The sequence below is a fragment of the Excalfactoria chinensis genome, chromosome 3 (assembly GCF_039878825.1).
Source record: "Excalfactoria chinensis isolate bCotChi1 chromosome 3, bCotChi1.hap2, whole genome shotgun sequence".
NCBI lineage: Eukaryota > Metazoa > Chordata > Aves > Galliformes > Phasianidae > Excalfactoria > Excalfactoria chinensis.
In genome coordinates, this window is record NC_092827.1 from 88,478,254 (window position 1) to 88,496,485 (window position 18,232).

Genomic DNA, 18,232 nt, shown 5'->3' on the forward strand with positions numbered 1-18,232 from the left:
AAAGACATGTGATTGTATTACGAATGTTCAGTGTTGATAACAATTTGTTATGAACTTCTGCTGAAGACCTGGTCTACCACCCAACAATTTGAACAAAGGTTCAATTCATTTAAAGAAAGCATTTTTAAAAGAATATCGTCAAAAATATGAATACTCATGTTTTGCAGTAGAAATGGGAGGATGAGAAGGAAAGTTACCAAAACCGCCACATTGGTGATTATTAAACAATCTGTGCTGTGTGGTCCTCTCTTCCTTCTGCTGGCTTTCAAAGAACGCAAGCAAACTGTGTGGTGCAAGGTGTGGATGGTTACGCAGTTTATACTGAAGTCTATTTTCATAAAGAGTGGCTGTTACTTGGTCTTATACAAAATGATCTTGTTCCCCTGCTTCTCAGCCATAACTTGTTGGCTGTGACCCAGAGTCTGTCATTTGAGTTACATAAATGCTAAGCAATTAAACCAAAACGTAACTTTTTGTTGAACAAGAAGGTCCTTCAGAACCTTCCTGACTGCATGTGTTACTCCTTTCCATTTGCCTGTGAAATGGTGAGAGGAGCTTTACTAATTTAAAAAGTAAAGTTATTTCTGAGCATCTGAAAACACAGCCGCTCTGTAAACTTCTCTTTATTTTTATTTCAGGAACATCTCTCGTTCATCAAGAACTTGGAGCATGGCAATGAGTGATGTCAGTGAGTCTGTGGTCCTGAGCAATGGCAGCATCCTGTCAAATGCTACCAGCTCAGGTATTGTTGCGGCTAATGATGGAGACGTTGCCTTCCAGCAGCTCCCATCCAAGGAAACACCAAGAGCAAAAACAAATCCAAACGGCTGCCTGCAATTTAACGGTACAATCAAACCATCCTTTCTGCCTTTAGACAACCAAAGAACTCAGCAGATGTTGTCACAATGCTGCCACCCTTGCCCATACCATCATTCTTTAAGTAGCCATAATAACAGGCAAGAATGTCATTCAGTGGTTGGCAGCTCAGCACCATCTCCTATGACTTCGTGCTGCATGCAGCCACATACTGAGTATTCAGCATCTGTTTGCCGAAAACACACGCCCATATATCAGCCTGCCTGCTGTCTTCAGCCTTCCCCATCCTTCTGCCTTCACCATCAGTGGCCTGACCATTTTCAGCATCAGCCTGTGCAACAGCATATAGCCAGGATAAGGTAAGCAGTTTGCTTATTTTTATTGGTTTTGGTTTTCAGCATGGGTAACTGTTTTGTAAATGTTTTATAAATATTTAATTATCTTAAAATCAACAGCAAAAGCAAAAATAAAATCAGAAAATCCAGAAGAGATGAATGGAATTTCTTCCCAAGTGTTCTTACAAGTTGATCTTTGCATTACCGGCGTAACTTCTCTCAGAGGGCTCCAAATTGGGATCATGTTGTGCTACATGAATATTTTTGAAGCAAATTAGTTCTTTGTAGGACAAAAAGGCTGCTTTTTCTTTTTGGGAATTGTTTGAAAAGCCCATTTCCAAGACACAGTGTTACACCTACGTTATGTGAAACAAACAAATGCAGAAATAGCTGAGAGAGCAGTGAAAGAATGTGCAATGTCTGCGTAGTTTAACCAGAGCCCATATTTCCTCCAAGAGATGCGCTGGAAAATACTTTCAGCAGCTCCAACCGTAAATGTACTGACTGTTTTTTCTTTGTCAGACCATCTGTTTCAGTGAGTTGCCCCCATGTGTTTTCAGCGTATCTGCTAAACTGTGCTAGGACTGAGCAATTTTGGATTGCTCCAGGTTTTTAATCCTTTCTGCCCTCTACTTCACAGACACTTACCTCTTTATCTGTTACTTTTGGATATCCCATGGCAGCATCCAAACTAGAGGAAGCAACAATCACAAGGGAATTCTACTACGGCCTGCTGGTTCTGGGCAGTCAAGATTGCTGTCAGTCCAAGAGGCAGTTTCTAAAAATTGAATTCCCTATGGCCATAACACACTTCTAAGCTTTTGTGCAAGGTTATTTTTCTTCTGAGTTGCACTTGAGCCAGGCTGCATGGCTTTTCACTGGGGTAGTAAATGTCTCCTTGTCTCCCCGTTGTCCAACATCTGCATCCTTGCTCTGAAAGTTGGAGCTGCAAGTTATTCTCAGACAGTTGTACGTATTTTGTCATGTTGAAATGAACTAATTTTAAACTTCTGAGAATATCAGACTGGGAGAAACATTCAATGTGGAAAATGTCAAAGTGAATAAAGATTTTTTTCCTTAAGGCAAAAGCAGATGAAAATAAGGATAATATAAAGTGCAAGTCAGTTTTCCCCTGCCAGTTATTACTCTTACAAATGGAAAAATCTTAATTGTTCAAACAGCTCACCATCAAACTTGTTTTTTTCTACCCTGTAGCTGGTTAATTGTTAAGAAAAGATGAAAACTTTTATGTAATGCTATATGCGAAAGTGTGCAGGAGGTTGAACAGTTACTGAATCAATCAAGTGTGCTTTTCACTGTCAAAGTGGGTGCACTAATTCTGCTGTTTTTCTTGCTCTGGAGCCAGGACTGTTAAATTTCATCTGTATCCCATAGTCTTGAGGAAGGGAATAGGATTTGATGCGTAATCTGGGTTTCTGTTTTTGCTCTGGGTAAGAGCACTGAAAAGTTCTGCTTTCTGATAAATAATGATTTCCAGACTATTTCAGAAATACTGTGTGTTGGGGTTTTTTTGTTGTTTGTTTGAACTTGTCTGATTAGGATCTTGAGCCAAGGTGCTTTTTTTAATCTCTCACTTCCTCCCCGTGACGTTAGCACATAAATTAGAAATAATTTGATAAACGCTTTGTCTGAACATTAGCAGTCAAAGTAAGGATAGAATCTGACCTTTAAACCATCTGTCTTTTTTAGCGTGCTCTACATATCCCTATCAAAAGTTCACTGCTTCTTTTCTGGAATTCCTTGTAGTTAATGCAACTGAGTTTTCTCAATGAGAAGATGCTTGCAGTCTGCAGATTAATTATTTTCACCCATCTGCTAAAAGCTACCCAGCCTCTACTTGCTGTCACTCGTTTTTAGCTCAGGATATGGTAAATAACTTGGGTCCCTTGCCGTGCTGAAGAAGCTGGTGTTATTGGCAATGAACCAAACGCTTTCTTACTCTGTGTAATCTACAAGGTGTGTCTAAATGTTATATTCTCTTGTTGCATTGTGAATCCAGTTTAGCATACTGTGAGACCACTGTCAGTGAAGACATGTTGGTGGGAGTTAAAACACAGTGCAGCTGGGTATAGCCTTGCAGAGAGATGGATGTATGCTCAAGAAGAAGCAATCTGGTTTATCAGTAATTACTCTGCAGTGCTAAAGAGATTAGTAATGCTGTACATGACATATTTTTAAATGACTGCTGTTCCACACTCTAATTTTAATGTATTTTGAGCCTAAAATGTGCAGAACAGCTTCTTTTCCAGGCATTTTTCTTACAAGGCTCATTGGAAATCATCCAGTTTTATAAAATGTGCGTGTTTTAACAGGGTAACTTAAAATACAGGTTCTCCTATGTTACATAAATTCAGAATGTAGTCAAACTAGCTTTGGTTTGGGTCCTTTGTATTTAAAGATACATATTTGAATACTGTTAGGGTTTTCGGTGGGGGGAATGATTCACTAGAGGAGGGCGAAGAATTTTTGCAAACTATCACTCATGCTTACGGCTCTGGGCAGGTAACCAATTGTTTCAGCATGACAGGTTTTGTCAGGTTTTTAAGCCCAAGGCTTAACATTTGTCAGTGACCTAACTATAAAGGAATGTGGATCTGGTATATCATTGTGAATTGGAGTGCGTAAAGAAGACATTGAAATAATGCCACACTTGTCCTGTCCTCTTAAAGCTGTCTGGATCTGGAATTTTGTAGTGCTCAGCTTTGAAGTTTATAAATAAAATTGTATGGAAATGGCATCTATATACAATAAGTTGAATGCCAAGGGAACTGGTATATTTTTAGGTGGGTGAAAAAGGCTTCTTACATAAACATTTTTAGTGGTTAGTGGTATACAGTGTGACGGTGGCAAAAAATCTTTATTATGAAAGCTGGTAAAGCAAGTTGACTGTTGGTCATAATGGTGCTAACTTTCAGATAATTTTCAGAGGTTAGAGGATATTGAGCAAAGTTGTTGTGCTATTTTGTGCCTACTTTTAAGATGTAGTTCATTCAGACGTGTTCATCCCTCTTTTCTGTTGAAAAGGGTATCTTGACTGCACACAATTCCTGTGAAATTCCAGCTGTCTGTCCACATCAGAATGTAACTGTTCCGGGGACACGCTCTGCTTTCTGACAGCTTCTAAACTGATCAGTCCGAGTCATACAATTAGTTCTTCTGTGTAGGTAACACTGGATACCCTGTCCCTTTGAAAGGCTTACGTTCTGTGTCTGAAAGCATTTATATATCAACAAATGTGTGGGGCTTGGAACCCCTGAAAGGTGGGTGGTTATTGCCCTTCCTTTGCCACCATCTGCTTCTGTCATTATCAGCAGCCTTCACTGGACAGACGGTGGAAATGAAGAGGACCCAAGCAAGGCTGTTAATCTGTTGTTAAGAAGCGATGAAGACTGATGCTTGACAACTGGAAGGACCAAGTTAGGAGTCACTAGGGAAGGGTAAAAACGTGCAGCCCAGCAGCATGTTTAGTGGGATGAAAGCAAAGTAAAATAAATAGTACTGGGTTGCATATTCCATCAGAGCTAAACACTAAACACTAAAGTATAACATCAGAAAGCTCTGAGAAAACATTCCTGGTATTCTTCAAAATCTATTTAAATCTATAAATCTATCCATACGCATGAATGCAGGCATGTCAATAGGGACAGAAGAGGAAGAATGTGCAGAAAATGTTCAGCCTTAGATTTGTGGAAAGCATGTGTTAACAATGTGTATGGCTGCTGTATCTGGTCCCAGTTAATCTGCTTTTCTCACACTTTTATGTGAACTTTTTAATGGGAAAACTCAGAAAGTACCTGTATCCTTACTAATCTTGATGCTACTTCTTTTGAGATCTATCTTTTGTCATACAATAAGGAAAACTTCTATCTATGGATTCAGTGACAGAAGGCAGGGAAGGGAGAGGTCAGGAAGCTGCCAAAAGTGATGATAAGGAAACTGCCAGGGCAGTTTTGCACTATGGATTTGTGTTATTGTTCTGGTATTCAGAATTCTGCTATATCTCACAGAATTGTGTGCCACACACTGTTTAAATGCCATTACAGCTCTACTTCAGTACGTATATTTTGATACTTCAGAAAGGAATTCTATGAAAATGCAAAGGCTGTGATGACGGAGCATTATAACCACCTCTTACCCATGTAATATTTTGTTTCTAGTCACTTGGCACAAATAGAACAGAAAGAAATAAAAAGCTCTTGTTTTTTCAAAAAACAAGGAGCTGTTTGCCAAATACCAGCCTTAATAGCAAGACTTTGTTATGAAACAGCTCCCTGCCTAATTCCAGGAAAAGGATAATTGTTATCTAGTACGTTTGGCCTGGCTTGCAGAGCTGATTATACATATACACGCATATACAATAGTTCTAAAGATAGTTTTTGATGTCAGCAATGTTAACTGCTCATAAGGACTACATGGAGATTTTAGTATCTTACACCTGTCAGCTTTCCAGTTTTGAAAATTGTTAGCTGTATTTAACGCAGAGTTTGCTTTTCACTTTTTTATACAAAATATGCATTGATGTCTTCTAAATAATGTGAATGTTGTATTATAGATCAGTTAATGACTTAATTCCCTTCCCACAGGAAGATTGAAAATACAGACGTTAAAAAAAAAAGAATAACAAACCCTTTAGATTTTTTGAAGATTGTTTCTGAACCTTCAGCTGAAAGGCAGGAGCTGCTGCTGCTACTTCATTCAGTGTTTCACGTGTTGCAAATATGCTGATTCATGCTATAGAGGTTGAGTTGCTACATGTTGGTCATTTGTGTGGAAACAGTACAAATTCTGACCTTAATCTCGTTTAAGGCATTTACTGCATGCTAGAATAGGAATTCTTGGTTTCCCATGATTTCCCAGAATGGAGAGGCTGGAGGCAAATGGGAACCACAAATTAGGTACTCCCATTCATGCCACAGCACATTGGCATACTTGGATTTTAATATAAATGATGAATGGGAAAGGAATGTATAGGAATTTCATGGTTGTTTTTTGTTCTTTGTCTGAATCCAAATGCAGATAATCTGTTGTACAAGTGTACAGGAAGAGCTCTCCCTGTAGCCGAACAAATGGTTTCTTTTTCTTTCGTGATACTCAACAATCTGAGTTGTGTTTCCTCAGTTTTATGGTTTTTTGTTGTTGTTGTTGTTGTTTTTTCTTTAATTTTACTTAGTCTTAAGCTGATAATATGAGAGGTTTATTCTGGTTTTATTAATCTGTTTACTGTTCCAGTGCTAATTATTGTTCTTTATCAGCTATGCAGACATCGTGCTGCACTTTGTTAGTCTTGCACAAAGCTGAAAGCAGAGAACAGAGTACTGAGACCAGAATCAGAGTAAAAAATGTCATTTATAATTCAGTGGTCAACTAAATTAAAAGTAACACATGTAGGAAAAAAAAATAAAGTGCACTTAAAAACAAAGCATAGAAGCTACTTCATTAGGCAGTCCAAGGGTTTCTTCTAGGCTTTTAATTGTACCAATTAAGCATTAGGGTTTGTCTAGAAAAAAACACTGCTTTGAATCAAGCATTAATGCAATAACAAAGAAGACAGGCCAGGTTGGTGCTCTGCGAAGGAGCAGCTGGGAGATGCTGGGACCCTCATCTCTGCCACTTATAGACTCCAGGTTCTGCATGCTCGAAAAACAAATATCCTATGCCCCAAATCTCTCCCCTTGCCTTGAACAATAGAGTAGTAGGACTTGAGTAGCAGTCTGCTGGGCCTGTGGACTGTAGTCTTTGGAAGATATAATTAGCTGATAATGAGAGAAAAGCAATAAAAAAATAAGAGGACTCCTTTTGTATTAAATGGACTGGGGAAAAAACAGCATCAGCTGTGCTCATTCTTGAAAAGAATGAGTCAGTGTGTTAAGTCAGCATTAAAGCTCATAAAGTTCATACAGCTAAAAGAATAGCAGTTTGTTCCAGGGCTTTCCATGTGCGTAGTTCTCAGAATCCCAGAATCACCAAGGTTGGAAAAGACCAACAAAGTCATCCAGTCTGACCATCCACCCATCACCAATAGTTCTCACTAAACCATGTCCCTCAACACAACGTCCAAACGTTCTGAGAGCAATAAGGTGTCCCTTGAGCCTCCTCTTCTCCAGGCTGGACAATTCAAAGTCTGCCCTCCAGAAGTCCAAGGTAGCAGTTTTGCTGCTTCCCCTTTTGGCTCCACCAAGAATCAAGAACTGTACCATTTCATGGTCACTCTGTCCAAGTCAACCCCCAACCTCCACATCTCCCACCAGACATTCTCTGTTTGTGAACAGTGGGTCTAGCAGGGCAGCTTTTCTCGTAGACTCTTTCAGCTGCATAAGAAAGTTATCCTCCATATATTCCAGAAATCTCATAGACTGCCTCTTCTGTGCTGTGTTGTATTCTCAGTGTGTGTCAGGGAAGTTGAAGTCCCCCATGAGGACAAGGGCTGGCGATTGCGCAGCTTCTGCCTGCTGCTGGTAGAACATGTACCTTTAATGTAGTGGGAGGTTGTGGTATGTTTCAAATGGGAAACAAAATAATGCTGGTCAATGAAGAGCAGAAGTCTACACTAAACATAACTAGATACTTGATTTTCAGCTTTATTAAAGAGATGAGATTTGGAAGATTTGAGTATTCCCGTTTCTTGGAACTTTTCAGCTTTCCTGAGTGGCAGAGAATGTGCTACAATAGGGTAATTGACTTTGGAAAGCTGTGTGTAAGTGAAATACTTTGCTGAATTTAAAGCAAAATTAATTCATGGTATTTTCATTTACTGCAAGTTGTTAAATATGTAGAGAGGTTAAAATTAGCATTTATCCCAGAAGTTAGTCTAATATTTTGGAAGAAATTGGGAATGTATTCTGTCTGGAAAAAAAGGAAAGCTCTATGTTCAAAGGAGGTCTTCTTAGTTTCTGAGAGCAAAAATGATTCCTCTGGTGACTTGCAGCCACAGATTTATCCGTCTGTCCAGGAAGGAAGAGCAAAGCCTGTGCATGTTGAAGTCACATATATTACACTTGAAGTCCCCCTATTCCATTGTCGGTACGCTTGGTGTCAGTCATTAATACCTATATAAGAACATGGGTTACAGCCTTCGTGGAGAAATACCTTTACACAAGTAGGTGTTCTTGTATATCTCATTCTCCTTGGTATCTTTGGATGAAACTTATAGTGCTCTGTATGTTGTTTTGTTGGGTCGTGTTAATTTCCTGTCTGTCAGAGAAATACAAGACGTGACCATGACCTTGCATTCCTCCATTCAACTGGGAAGTGTAATAAAAACAGCTTTGAAATAAAATATATCTAAGGAAGGAACTTTGTGCCAGTAAAGCTGCTGAAAACTACTCTGATGATCATTTAAATCCCAGAACATATCTATTAATTTCACTGTAATTATAGAGAAAAGAAAAAAGACTAATGGTTTTAGACTTGTGAGGGATCTTGCAATAATATTAGTCTGCTCCAAATTAGCTGCTGGCTTGTTTTCAAATAATGATTCATGGTGGTATTTTCCTAAGCCATTTTTATTGTCTTGAATAGTTCAGAACTGTTGTTCAACTTGCCATGCGGTGTTGTATGTGGTCCTGCCTTTAGTGCTTCAGAAATTAAAAGAATATATATGTATGTCTTTCAGTGAAACTTTTGCAGAAGAAAATACTTGAAATTATGTATAAACTTTGCCATTTAGAATTGGGGTGATCCATTTTAAGTGTGTTTGGTGGCAATGTTGTTATTTGTATTCTGAGAACTGTGTGTAGAAGTGGTTTCAATCATCGGAGAAGAATTTCTGAGGGAAAGAAGAGTCTAAGAAAAATAATTGTAGGGTGTATATGACATGGGTCCCTCAAACACTGTTGGATTTTCCTACAGGGAAGGTGTTTACTTCCTGTTCAAGACAAGTGAACAAGCTAGACTCTATTAAGGAACAGAGCTACCTTTCTTAGCAGTTGATAATATTTAGTCAGTTCTTGAAGGTGGAAGAGAGAAGACATCAGAAGTCAGCAAAAATGAAGATCTGACTTAAGCTGAAGGCTTTCAGTAAACACAGGCTGCTGTGATGTATTCAGTCCGTATGAAGCTGGAAAGAAACGGAAAAAAACATGCTGAGAACCTAAAACCTTGGAAGTGTTTGTAGGAGCATTTCAGTTTCAAGTCATCTGCATGTTAAAATTTTATGGGTATTTTTAGCATATATGAAATAATACTGGAATATTAATCTTATGGAAATAACTTCCAAAATACATATATGGGATGCATAGACCTTTTCCCATATATACGCTGACTTGATGATAGGAGCATATTTTCCTGCTCTGTTAATCTGTTGTACATTGCCATAAGCTGGAAGTTTGTGACTAAGAGATACCAACGCTACCTTTCACTTTTTCAAAAGGAGGTTAACATTTGTTTTCAATATTTAATATTAATTTCAGAGCAGAAAGAGAGATACCAAAACCCTGTTGCAGTTAAGTAGGGTTTGTCACTGATTTTAAAGAAGTCTTTTTTTACCCATTGTACACGCTATAAGTCAACAGAACATATACTTTTAGGCATATTAACTCAGGATTCTTCAATCCAAGTGTCACATGGAAATGATTTTACTACTGGTAACACCTTTCTTACTGTATATTCCTTTGAGAATGATGATGTTATTTATTCATACTTCTTGTAAACAGAACAGATCCTCAGATAGAACTGAGAAGGTAGGGAAGAATACAAGAAGAAGAGACAAGAACCATTAAAGAATGTGGTATCTGAGCTATAAAAATGTGAATTGGCAAGCTACTGATTTTTGGTCTCTGCTACAAGGTCTTCCATTTTGCTGAAAATTATGCATAAGAATAGTCTTTGCAGAAATAATTCATAAGTATAAGGTTAGTTGAAGGTGCAGCATTGAAATGTCACGCTTTTTGGTGGGATGAAATAGCAGTTAGTTTCACATTGTCTCTCCCTGCCATTCTAGAGAGAAAGAAAAACTAAAATCCTTTTGCGTTGTTCTGGACATTTTATGTGAACAAAGAGAAGAAAATTTAATTTGGAAGTTTGCATATATATGTTTTTTAATTACAACTTAATTGCTTTGTTTGTTGCTTTAGTGTTAAAATGATAATGCAGGAAAGGTGTTGTATCTCACAGGGTGTCAAAAGCAAGCTTGATATTTTAGATCAATTTTTGTGGGTCAATAACATTCTAAAAAACATTAGGATTTTCTTTCTCTGCAGGGATTTACTTTGTATTCCGTGTTCTAATGGAAGGTGTACAATAAGATGCATATCTCATTCTGTCCTGCAGGGATTTAGCTTATCCTTCAGTGTAATAATGGCAAAAAGCTATGTTTTATCGCTGCTTGCAACCGGATCTACCAACAAAGGGAATAACTCCCCTCTGGCATGGCAAAGCTTTGAGGTTAAACACCTCATAATCCTTGGACAGTGAAGGCTTTATGTTGATATTTTTTTCCAGTAAGCAGAGCTATTTGTTGTTAATTTAACATTCATGTCTTTTCAGTAAATTAAATGCAAGACAGCAAAATTAGTTTTTTATGTTATTAACTTCTAGTGATTATTTTTTTTTAACCACTACCTTCAGGCATCTGTGGTATACAAGGTGCTCCAAAAAGAAGGTATAATTTTTGCCCTGAAGAGCACACAGTTTTATTAATGTGCTATGTGTTTTTTTTCTGTTCTACACTTGGACATACGTTTGGGCCCTCAAGTTACGGTCCACTGTAATCATTCCTGTTGAAATGCAGCTGAGCATGGATTCCAGCTGGACTTAGTGAATTTATCAGCAGTCATTACTTTGACATCTGAGAGCAGTTTCTGCAGTGGAGTTGCAAAGCCTGGTGTATGTCTATTTGAGATGCTTATCCTCCATTTATTTGTGACTATGCGATAAACTTCTTAGCAGGGAATGGCACAAAGAAAGCAGAGCATCTTCAGGTAGTGCTGGTTCCAGCTGGAGCTATCTGAACATCAGGCAGCAGTTTTGTGCTGTGCACGTGACAGAGCACTGGCACAGGTTGCCCAGAGAGGCTATGGAGTCTCCTCCATAGAGACCGTATGTGGGACTGGGCAGCCTGCACTGAATGCAACTTTTAGCCAAAGCTCGAAGGATTCCTTCTCTTACAGAAGAAGTACCTGCTCTGACATTTTCAGATTTGTCTGTGGTGCTCTAAGTTCTTGCCTTATACCTTAGAATAGGGCACAGCAATCCCAATCAGTGCCTTAGCACTGCCTTGTGTGTGGGGTGGAAACCCCACAGTGTGAATTTCATCTCAAAGCCTACCTTGTTTCTTGTTTCTCCATGGAACACAAGGGAAAAGCCCTTCTACATCTGAGCTTCAGTCTTTACATCTGTGCACTGCGTAATAGAAATTAATTGCATCTAAGTGTCATGAAATAACTCAGTATCCAAATATTTAGCCAGGGGAATATCTAGAGTTGTGACAGGGATTTAAGGTGTTTTACGAAGACATTGTTTGGCCAACTTAGTACAAAAGCATGTTTTGAAATGTATTGACCCTCTTTAACTGACTTAGTAAAACTACTTACATAAACAAGTAGGCAGGAATGTTTATATTCAAAAATAATATTAGTATCTTTTTCAACCTTTTAACTTAAAATATCACCCTACACATTTAAAAATGCTTGTTGTTCCACAGCAGGTAGAAAACGCGCTTCTAAGTATGCATCAAAGAACAATTTTCAATGCATTTTCTGTGCCATAGCCCCTTTCTGCATTATTTCTTGCATACGCTCATGAAGCAGCTCCTGTTGATTATTTGTGGTGTGAGGTGAAAGTGGTTCCTTCAGTTGGTAACTTTCTTGCAATCAAGATTTGTGAAGAAAAATTGCAAAAGAATGTCTTGGAATATTTAAGTACTTTTATTGTCATCTGATACTTTCTGGTTTGTATTCCCATGAAATGCAGTAGATAAGCAAAACAAATGCACTGCATAAACAATAAACCATCCATAATTTTATTATTAAGTGTTAAATTCATTTGAAACAGTTACATGCTGAGGAATATCCTCATGAAACATTGCTTTGTGGCATGTAATGTCCAACTAATGTAAAGAACTAGATTTAATCATACTTAAAATTTCCAAAAGCTTGCCTTTTTGCAGTGGTTTTTGAAATGAGGACCAAGCTCTCCTGTTACAACCATGGCAATCTACTAACTTGTAAGACAAAACTGATTCAGTGCTGTAGCTGAATAGAACTTTGGCCATTCTGAGAACCAGAAGACAGGATGTGGCACTGTGTTCTGCTTCGGGAAGGTGGAGTACTTGTAGTGTTCTCTCTCAGGTTGAACGAGATGTAAAACAGTCAGTTTTTTTGTGTTTGTCATTTGCCCACTTCAAGCTGATACATTCACGAGGATCTGAATGCTTTCTATTTCCATACTGTTCAAAATATTGATAGAAGTGCTGAGCGAGAAGTGCTTGCTCAGGATGAATAGTTGAATAGTAGTGTTGTAGCCATCCAGTCCAAACTGGTGTCCCAGTCCTCCCTGCTGTTACTTGTCATCACCTGCCATAAGCTGTCTGACCCTATGGCAGTGCTTTTCAAAACCTGCACTCCTCCTTTTCACCATTTTGTGCAGAAGCGTACTAGGCAACCAGGCAGATTTCACATTGAGAAACATACAGGATTTATAACCAGTCTATTTATCTTCTCATTCTATAGTTCCTAATGGTGTGAAGTTCAGTCTAAACTAACCATTAAAGGAGGACAGCTTGAAGTAAAGCATCCATTGAATAGAGCCAAGGCTTGCAGTAAATGGTAGTAGAGTATAACCTGTACTTTTCTTCCCCTTAACACAGTGTGCATTGGATTTTAATATGACTGTAATTTATGTAATACCCTTATTTTTTGCTGGTCCTATTATAAACAAAAGTGATCATCACTTTCTGCTATCAAATCTCTGAGAAATAAGTACAAGGGTAATTCAATACACACATCAGCTTGGCTTTTGTCCCAACACAGTTATGGAATTCACCATTTCTTTCTCATGAAAACTGATTATTTTTTTCTGTCTAGACTTTTTTTTCAGAGCTTAATGGTGTTATTTAAACTGACTAAATGGGAGTATAATGCCCCAAAAATTAGACACAGCAGCATTAATTAAGTGGGAAAGATCTGGTTTTACCATGCATTTCTGTGTTTTAGAGCATAACTAAAGAATTTTTGTGCATAGTTTACAGGGATAACTTTTCCTATTGCCTGATATAATAGAGTCATCACAACAGCTGCAAGGCATTGGTTACACTGCTGGAATTCACTCTGGTGTACACAGGTTTCTTTAATGCATGCTTTTCGAAACAAAACAGTATGATAGCAGGTGTGACCTTTAACCCTCTCTAACTTTGAAGAACTTAATCATCATCATTTGTTCAGCACTGAATATATTTTGCAGGTGGAGGAAACAGAAGGAAATGTAGTTTGGTTTTGATGGGAAAGAGAGAGGGTATGAAACGATTGCACTGGTTGCACTGGTGCTTGTATTCTTTTTATGTGCATAAATTAGGCAGAGTTGATCTTGCAAGTTTAATCTTAAACACATCTTAAATTCTATTGAGAAAATCTGACTTGACATATAATTGTTATAATGGCATAATTGAAATACAGGGTATATTTCTATGACGAGAGATTTAAGTTGTGCAGTTTTACAAAGATTTTGTGTGTTGAGAGGGATAGGAGAGCTGCAGAAAAAGGCAATACACAGTAAGATGCATTGAGAAGGTGCAAGCATCATCCCCAGAGCAATATTGATTCCTTATTAGTCCTTCCCAACAAAATCTTGTCTTGACAGCTTTTTTAAGAGCTTGTATGATTCTGTGGCAGTTTTGTACCTCACTGCCCGAGCAAACCTTGGGTTTGGGGGATGTGTGGGCACGACTCTCCAGGTGAAGCAGCCAACGCTCTATAGGGTCAGAGAGATCACTGGTCATGATGTTTTGTTGTGTGGAGAGCAGTGCTGCAGCCTGGGCAGAGGAAACTATTCTCTCTGGGGGAGTTAGGCCTCACATAAAGCACCTGCTTGGTTTTTCTACCATGTAGGCTGGCTTTATTGGAAAAGTGGGCACTAAAATTGACAAAGTCTGAGCATACAGAAGGCAGTTTAATCTGTCAGTATTAACTGGAATTGTCAAACCTTAACACACATCAGTATAGACCTGAATTATGACCACCTGTACTCTACTTGTTGTCCTTGCATGGCTGTTTGTTCTGTTAAATAGCTGTACTGTGGTGTTACTTGTAGTGAGGTCCATTAGGGCACAACTGAGAAAGGGACTGACTTTCACAGGTTAACTTGATATATATGAAAATGCAGATCTTTAAAAATGGAAGATAGAAATAAATCTTTTGATCATTCTGTTAACAGTAAGTATGTGTGGATATGTTTCTCTCTAATCTAGACTCTCAAGAATACATGCTGCAATTGCAAAAGCGTGTTGTCTGACTCAAGCTTTGTCCAATTCCATACAGGCATGGAAGCGTGGAGTCAGCTAGTGCTCTTGGTACTGAATTGGTCCATGAAAGGCCTCCCTGTTGCAGTATTTGTCTCCATATAGAAAACTCCCTTGAGATTGGAGTTCAGTGGTTTCTGACACCAGTGCCTAGTTTCTTATCATTCATGCTAGTCAGTGTGTGAAGGTGGTTTTGTGGCGGAGGCTGTAGGTGAGATGACAAGAAGCCTCTTGAGCCTGCCACACAGCTTCTTTGCAACCTCAGGCAACTTACTGCTGCAAAAATCACTTCAGTAATCAGTTTATTTGGGTATCTGTAATAGCTGACAAGTATGCTGTTCTTCCCCTGGAACCAGAAGTACGAGGAAATTTTCGGTCTTAGTTGGAAAATGAGTGTGTTCAGTATCCCTGAACTAAGACTGCAAGCTAAAAGTTGGTGACGTTTCATGAATTTAGACTTCATTTCTGGGACTAAATTTAACAGCAAACTCTTGTCTGTACCTTTCCTCAGTGTTTGAGTTACTGCAGCTGTGGACTGGGGAATCTCCTCTCCTGCTCCCCTTCTCCAGCCTTCAAGGGCTGATAGGAGTGATCTGTGCTACTGTTCTTGTTCCCTTTAGCTGCTACAATGCTTTGATGGGTTGGAGCATTTCCACACTGCAGTGGGAAAATCTACAATTCTTATGAGATAAGAATATCACAGTTAAATTAAAACAGAACTTTGTTTCTTGAGGAAATATGTAGAGAGACTTTGTATTCCTTGATGAAATGTTCCGTCGCCATTACGTTTGTGCAGTATTGCCTGAGACATACAATGAGTGAGCGTGAAGAGTGAAGAAGGGCTTTTTTCTTCCATCCTTTTCACTGAAGAAGGGAATAATAAGAATGCTAGTGTTTATATTACTCGGCCGATTATATTTTTATCATTCCAATTGCTGTCTTGTTATTTGACAACACTTAGAACGTGCATCTGAATTAGACTGCCTGTTGCTGTGTTAGGAGCTGTTTTACTTAGGTTATTCTTTTCGTTTGATGGAATAGACTTTGACTTCGAGGCTCACTTTTATATGAACTAGAAGTAGATGTAGCTTGAGCAGTCCTGTCATTTTGTACAGGTGTGGTTGCAGCTGGTTTGAGGTGCTTATGCCAGAATGGCTGTTCCCTTGGGCTACAGTTTCAGTCCTGTGTGGTGGATCTTACTTTTGAATGGCAGCACATCTCATTCTCGAGCACTGAATTTGGCTACAGACTTTCAAGACAACCCACAACGGGTCCAGAGTTGGAGCTGTTAATCCAGTGGTCTGGAAGTATACAGATAACTTAATTCTTTGGAAACCTCAATGCAGATGTACTCAGTGACCTATTCTATGTAAGCAGCTGTTTCCTAATTCTTTGTTTTCTCTGCTTTTTTAAGAAGTAGTATTGAATATACCCTTAGTGGTGAAACAAATTCATAACTTAACCAAAGCCTAAGCATGGTTAGATATTGTACATACTGATGGTATGTCATGTTCATAGATTATGAATTCTTGGAAGAACTTATGGTTTATTCATGGGAATCTGTAATGGGAATAAAGTGAAATGTATGTGGGATTTGCTTGATCAATAGATAACAAAATGAAGTGCTTGCTGGATAGTTGCAGGTAAGAATAATTTGCATTTGGGTTTGCTATCTCCTCACCAAGTTGTTTTTATTAGATTTTTAATAAATAACAGAAAATCGCACAGGTTATTTTATATGGATACTTGTGACAAAAGAAAAGCTACGTCCAAAACCAGTTTTTTGTAATGGAATTACAGAGGACGGTTAAGAGGTTTCCTGAATTGCAGTTTCAGAACGTGGTGTTTTGGTTGTCCTTTACCATAACATGTAAACGTTGTCATGATTTTTAAGGGTATTGAATTTTAATCTTGTTTATTGACTCTTTTGTTGAAAACTGGAACAGACGCTTAAACAGTAATCACAGAAATCAGCTGCATGAAATTTTACTTTCAAAAAGCCAGCTGTCTTTGTAGCTATAATTATTCCCTGAATTATATGTTTGCAAAGGCTCAATTGGGTGTGATTGTGTGACTTTAAAAAAATAAATAAATAAATAAATCAGATTCTAAAATGGCTGATTTTTTTATGATTTAGTTGCTTATCCTTGTATGGGAAGAATTAAAAGAAAACTTGACACATGCACATATATTTCATATATTCTCAATCACTCCTTTTTTTCCCTCTTTTCCAGGCCAGCCAGACCATTCAAGTTACCGAAAAGGTGAGGTATAATAATGCTGTCACATGAAACATTTACAGGATCATAAAGGCATAAGGTGATGGCAAAGCTGTTATTCACCACACAGTGTAAGAGTAGGGGGCATTCAAGAGAAATGGTAGGCAATCAAATTTAAAGAGGTTTTTTAAGAAGGTATCTCTTTACACAGTGGGTTATGAATTTTGGAAACTTCTGGAAGAATTCATCTTCAGTGGATTCCTAAATAACCACTGAAAGGATTAGTCGGGGTCATGCTCCTTAACATCCCTACTCAGGCATCTGTGAATTCCATTGCTTGTAGTGACCTCTTCACTATCCTGAATCTGTACTTGGTGTATTTCTGTTTCTCTGTGTGAGACTGGGGCAGTGGTTAAAATGAGTATGTCCACATATAGGTGCAGAACTGATATGTTTGACGCTACCCAGATTTTATGCCTTAGCTTAAAATGGAAGGGAAAGCAGGATGCTGGCTTTTCTTTTTCCTTTTTAAGAAACTACCTTCTTGAGAACAGTTTTTAGTGGCACCAAAGTGGTGAAATCGGCATAGGTTGAATCCTGTATTGTATCTCCTAAACATTTTTAATTGTTTAAATCATGGGGGGGAAAAGGCTGCAATGTTGAAAGCAGTGGATAAGTTGACATAAATAAAAGATTCCAGTTAGTGCCTTAAACACCGAAAATTCATCGCACAGTACTTCAGTAACTGGGGGGAGGGGAAAAAAGATGGTGTGGGAACTTAGCCATATGCCCAGCTTATTACACACTACTGGTTTTACTGAGGCATGAAAAAGTATGGGGTGTTATCCTGATACTAATGTACATGCTTAGCAATAGACATGTACTTCGTGTACATGAGTGGTGCCTTAACTGAGGAATGGCTTTAGAATGGACTTTTCTCTTGGACTCAGAAATGATCAGATGTGGAATCCAAGTGAGGACAGTGTCTCACTTTTCACAGAGAAAATGTAATCGGACTCATTTTCTGGCTTTTTAATGGGACAAAAGTAAAATAACTGCCATCTGTTTGGCCACTTCAAGTAAGCCGACAGGGCTGCCTGTAGGGAACTTGGTTGGATTCAGAGCACTCAGCAGTCCTGAGTGACATTCGGATGAATAAAATTAAAATGTAGCATGATTAGAGCTGTTATGTTGTAGTTCAGGTCAGCTTTGCTTATCTGAATGTTGATACCTGCTGTGAGAAACAAACCATTGGTGCAAATATGAACAAACGCTTGCTGTCCTCCTTGTGTGGCTTGTTCACTTTCTGAACAATTCATCTCAGATGCAGCTCATGACTGAAGGATTTTAAGCAACTTCAGAGCTGCTCTGTTGAGAGTGGAAGCAAAGAG

The 18,232-nt window shown here is 38.5% G+C and overlaps 1 protein-coding gene across 5 annotated transcripts in view; it reads left to right on the plus strand.

The window, feature by feature from the left end:
- Positions 1-18,232, plus strand: part of DISP1 (dispatched RND transporter family member 1) — a 79,744-nt gene that overhangs the window by 50,515 nt on the left and 10,997 nt on the right. For all 5 annotated transcript variants that reach the window (XM_072333597.1, XM_072333598.1, XM_072333599.1 and 2 more), the window contains 2 exons: positions 639-1,175; positions 16,857-16,886. In XM_072333597.1, the coding sequence (XP_072189698.1) occupies positions 639-1,175; positions 16,857-16,886 (567 nt within the window). The remainder of the gene's footprint in view (positions 1-638; positions 1,176-16,856; positions 16,887-18,232) is intronic.